At 55.5% G+C, this 5,441-nt stretch overlaps 1 protein-coding gene across 1 annotated transcript in view; it reads left to right on the forward strand.

Moving 5' to 3' along the window:
* The window catches only part of LOC309410499 (ATP-sensitive inward rectifier potassium channel 12), a 2,512-nt gene extending 332 nt beyond the window's left edge, over positions 1-2,180 (forward strand). The window contains exon 1 of the mRNA XM_082006900.1: positions 1-2,180. This exon is cut by the window's left edge and continues 332 nt beyond it. Within this exon, the coding sequence (XP_081863026.1) occupies positions 1-1,125 (1,125 nt within the window). The 3' untranslated portion in view covers positions 1,126-2,180.
* Positions 2,181-5,441: the final 3,261 nt, after the last annotated feature.

The raw sequence follows: 5,441 nt of genomic DNA on the forward strand, positions 1-5,441 counted from the left end.
TTCACCAACATGGATGACAAGCCTCAGAGGTACATTGCAGACATGTTCACCACGTGCGTTGACATCCGCTGGAGGTATATGCTCTTGCTCTTTTCCCTGGCATTTCTGGTGTCCTGGTTATTGTTTGGACTGATTTTCTGGCTAATTGCACTCATTCATGGAGACCTAGAAAACCCGGGTGGAGACGATACTTTCAAGCCTTGTGTTCTGCAGGTCAATGGCTTTGTGGCTGCTTTTCTGTTCTCCATTGAGACCCAAACGACTATTGGTTACGGCTTCCGCTGCGTGACGGAGGAGTGCCCGCTCGCAGTCTTCATGGTGGTGGTTCAGTCCATCGTGGGCTGTATAATCGACTCTTTCATGATTGGTGCAATAATGGCAAAGATGGCCAGGCCCAAAAAACGGGCCCAAACACTACTTTTCAGCCATAATGCAGTAGTGGCGATGAGAGATGGAAAACTCTGCCTGATGTGGAGAGTTGGGAACCTCCGGAAAAGCCACATAGTAGAAGCCCACGTACGAGCTCAGCTAATTAAGCCCAGGATCACAGAAGAAGGGGAGTACATACCGCTTGACCAAATAGACATCGACGTGGGGTTTGATAAAGGCTTGGACCGTATCTTCTTGGTGTCTCCCATCACCATTCTCCACGAGATCAACGAAGACAGCCCCTTGTTTGGGATCAGCCGCCAGGACTTGGAGACAGATGACTTTGAGATCGTGGTCATCCTGGAAGGCATGGTAGAAGCCACGGCTATGACGACACAAGCTCGGAGCTCCTACCTGGCCAGTGAGATCCTCTGGGGCCACCGCTTCGAGCCTGTCTTGTTCGAGGAGAAAAACCAGTACAAAGTAGACTATTCCCACTTCCACAAAACCTACGAGGTCCCGTCCACCCCCCGTTGCAGCGCTAAGGACTTGGTGGAGAACAAATTCCTGCTGCCCAGCACCAACTCCTTCTGCTACGAGAACGAGCTGGCCTTCATGAGCCGTGACGAGGAAGAGGAAGACGATGACAGCCGGGGTTTGGAGGACCTGAGCCCGGACAACAGGCACGAGTTCGATAGGCTTCAAGCCACAATAGCGTTGGATCAGCGGTCGTACAGGAGGGAGTCGGAAATATGATTCTTGGTCCTTCCATTGACTTTTCCGAGGGTATTTTTTCTCCTCCTCTAATCTCTTCCCCTACAACCCGCTCAAATTATGCAGAACAATGCAAGTGCCATAGGAATGCTTGAGAAATTAGTATCGTTCATAGTTTTCAGTTTCATCGCAATAACCACTGAGCGGTCTGCAGGAGGGGACGGCGGCAGGCCACGGCGCGTCTCCTGCGCCCGGCACCCGCAGTGGGGCCGACGGCTCTGGGGGGATGGACGGACGGGCGGACGGATGGACGGACGGACAGAGAGAGGAGGGTCCGTGGGGCGCGGGCAGGCTCTGGCCCTGCGCGGCCCCGTGGGGCTTTGCTCTCCCCGCGGGGAAAACGCCAGCGTTTTCTTGGAGCTGAGCGCTGCGAGATCCAAAAAGAGGAAATATCAGGAAACAAATCTTTCTCTCTCTCTTTCTTTTTTTTTTTTCCTTATATTGTTTAACTGAGCAGCAACAACAAAAAAAATTGCTCCTTCCAGGAGGTGATCCGATTCAGTTGCACAAGAACAACACTTGAAATAACATGCAACATATAACTTACTTCTTTTTAATTTGGGGAAAAAGCGGGGGGAGGGAGGCGAGAGGGTTTTTAATTTTTTCACCGTACCGTTTGGGAGACTGTTTACCAAAATAATAATAATAATAATAATAATAACAATAATAATAATATTAAATCTGAAAGAAGTGATTCAGTATTTTTTAAAAATGAACAAGGGAATGAATAAGCCAGTGGGGTCCTTTGAGGGGGTGGCTTGCTGGGCAGATACAAGAACTAGAAGTCAAGATTGCATCCAGTTTTGGGGTGGTTTTTTTTTCTGCTGGCACGGCTTTGTAGGCAGAAAACAGACGTAAGTGTCTGGAGGCCCGTGGCAGCGAAAGCGAGTAGCGTAATTACTGGCAAAGTAGCTAATAAGGAAAAGACAGACTGGTGGAAAGAAGCATTGTAAACACAGTTATTAGCCTATTTCTGGAAATATTGATCTTCAGGCTGGAAATTGGGTCTGGGGCATCAGCTGCCGAAGTGTTGGGTCTACCCCAGCATCTCCGACGGGGAATTCATAAGTTTCACCGTAACTAGGATGAAATAGCAAAAAGCACAAAACGGGGAGCGGAAAGCTCTCAAATCTGGGTATTTTCCCACTTTTCCAACCAATTCGATGTTTTCTCCCTTGAAAAATCGTTTCAAACATGGTAATCAATGTGAAAGCCGTCTTGTTGAGTTGCACTTCTAGCGCGGGAGCCGTGTCTGCGCCAGGCTGGGGTTTATGAATTCCCCGTTCTCTGGAGAGTCCTGCTGCAGAGCCGGATGCTTTTCCAAAAACAACGGATGCCAGTCGCGGAGACCACCCCGTCTCGCGCCCCAGCCTGTCCCCGCGTCCCAGCCTCCAGGTGGATTGTGCCTTAGAGACGCAAACTCATCCCGCGCCCCAGCCCTCCTCCCCCGCACCCCGCTTGCGTCCTTCCCTCGGGGCGACGTCCCCTTTGCTCTGCCCCCGCGGCAGCGCCCGCATCCCACCGCCGGCTGCGGTTTAGGCTGGCCCCGACGGCGCGCGAGCTCGCGCTGCGGCACCGGGCGAACCACCCCGCGGCCGGGAAGCCTTTGCTCCCGCCTTTGCGCGGAGGGAAGGAGCCGGGAAGGTGCAGGTTGGGGGTCCCCGCGTCCCGGCCGTGCTGCTTATTGGTGCTCTGGGAGCCAAAATCTGGCTCCCCGCTCCCCGCGGCCGTGGGAAAGGCTCCGGGACCCGCAGGCGTCCCACAGCCAACCCTAGGCACGGAGCCCCGGCAGCAGCCCGGCGACGTTTCGGCTGTGACCGGCTGCCGGTGCTTTCCCCCCGCCTCAGCCCACGTCGGGGAAGCCGTGTCCCGGGCTCTAACTTGCCGCGGCGTGTCCAAACGCCGGGGGCGGGGGCAGGGGCAGGATTTCTCGCATGCCCCCATCACCTTCCTGCAAAGGGCTCTGGGGAGCGGCTGCGCCGGTGCCCCCCCCCGCCCGCTGCCCTGTGCCCCCGAGCATCACGCCTCGCCGGGGCAGACGGGGACCGGGGCTTCGTCCCTGCGGAGTTTTCTCCCCACCCTGTTCCCACCAGCGTCCGTCACCACGACCCCACGCTACCCACCAAGGGGCTGCTCTGTTTTTGACTTCCTCCAAAAACCAGCCGCGGGGAGAAACCCCCCCCGGGGGCAGCGCCGAGAGGGAGCCGGCCGTTTCAGCACCGCGTGCCCCGAACGGGCTGTCCCCAAAGCAGGGACACACAGGCACGTGCCGTCGGGCTCCGGCCACAACGTTTGTGTTTCTAAGACAGCGAAGGCAGACGCCATCCCGCCGCCGGTCCCTTTGCTCCCGGGGGGATGGTTTTGCCACCCGCTTTTTGCCCCGTAGCATCTGGGGGGTGGGAAGGATGGAGGCGGGGGCAGAGCGATTTTGTGTGTGCGCTACTTGATTTTTTTTTTTTAAATGCTTTCAAGTGGTTTTAGGTTCTTTTGAATAAATAATTATAAAAAAGGTGCACATCTTGCTGCTGTAGGGTTCTCAGAGGGTTAATTTCTTTATAAATATATATATATCTCACAGTAAATATTTGTATAAAAATGAAAGAGAAATAGAGATGTCTTTAAGTAAATTATTACTTTTAAAAGAAACTTCTATGACTGTACAGTGTTACCTGGGAGAATAGAATAATATATACAGATGTATTTTTAAACTGCTGCGTAAGGGGATGTGGACTGGGCTGGGGAGTGCCCGCGGCCGGCATGGCGAGAGGGGGGTCGGACCCTCCCTGGCCCCCGTTCACACACCCCCTTCCCCAAACCCCTCTAGTGAGGATCAGGCTCCGGCAAGTCATTGTATAGATTACTGTATACCCCTCGTCCTGGCCATGGACCACGCCGGTACATAGTGTATAAGTATTATTTTTGCCTACCTGTGAGTGCTCTGAGCTACTGGTCTTTTTTCCTGCCACCAGGGAGCATTGGGACGGCTGCCCAGGGGGAGTTTTCAGCACATGAATTGTCAAAGAAGGGGCGGAGGGGTAGAAAAAGAAGGTGAAAAAAGCCAGAAAGTGGTGTGTGTTTGGCGTTTAGGTTCCCTGGAGGAGCTGGAAATGCACAGGGATGCTCTTGGGGCGCAGGTTTTGGTGTTGATCACGGTAGGGACGGAGCGGGATCCTGGTGGGAAGGGGCTCGGAGCTGAGCGAGGGGACACGTCTGCCCCCAAAACAGCCACCGGCCATTTCCTCCGAGCCGAGGCCGCTCCATCCATGGAGTTAACTCCGGCGTTACACTCGATCCTTGGAGGATGGTGGGAGCCCAGGAAAGGCAAGAGCTGCTGATCTTCTTGGCCAGCATCCCGCAGGGACTGCCCTGGCTGGGGACCGGGGGCTGAACCCGCTGCCGCTCCCCCTTGGCCTCACCCCAAAAAGATGGGCCAGTGAAAGCAGAAAGCGGCTGCATCCCTGTGCCCCAAAACCAGCGGCTGGAAAGAGCATCCTCTGTCCCCGAAAGGCGTGCCGTGTCCCCGCTCAGCCGGGCGGTGGGTCCCTGGGGCCGGGAGCCGTCGGGACCAGCCTTAGCTTCTCATAACTGAATTTAGTGCACTTAGTCTTTTAGGGCTGGGACAATCACTTAGCGCTTAACCGTTCGCGATTCGGTGCCTGCTTGACCTTCAAACCTTTTGTAGGAGATGAATTCAGAGCCACCTTTTCTATCTTTAATAAGGCAGAACAAATACATTTATTTTTAAACCCTCCTGCTCTTTCCTTTCTTCTCGTGCTGACAACCAAAAGAGTCCCCGGTGCGTCCCCCTCACCTCCATTTCTTGCGCGCCAAAATGCGTGTGTGGCAGCCGGGTCTGGTGCTCCGGCCCCATCCTGCTCTCCCACCCCCCCAATTCAGGGATGCTGCCACGGGGGGGTTGGCGCAGGGCAGGATCCGGCCGCGTTAGGAGCGGGGAGGGGACGTGGGATGGTGCCCGACCCGCTGCCACCCGTCACCTCGCTGAGCCCCGGCGCCTGCCAGCTGTGCACATCTGTCCTGCTGCCCCCTCCCAGGGGCAACACCTTTCCTCCATCCCCCCCCAAAGCCCCGGTGCTCCCCCAGGCTTGGCCCCAGGCGGTTTGGGGACCGAGACCCGGCACCAGTTCACACGGGCAGGTTGGCAACTGGGAGCACTGGTTTCCCAGGGGTAAAACGCCGAGTCCGTTCGCTGGGGCGGTGGTGACGTGCAGCGATAGAGCAGCTGATGGATGCAATGAAAGTATCTGTACCTTTTCCACCTCCGGTGTTTCTCTGTCTCA

The sequence above is a fragment of the Phaethon aethereus genome, assembly GCF_964289735.1.
Source record: "Phaethon aethereus genome assembly, chromosome: 15".
NCBI lineage: Eukaryota > Metazoa > Chordata > Aves > Phaethontiformes > Phaethontidae > Phaethon > Phaethon aethereus.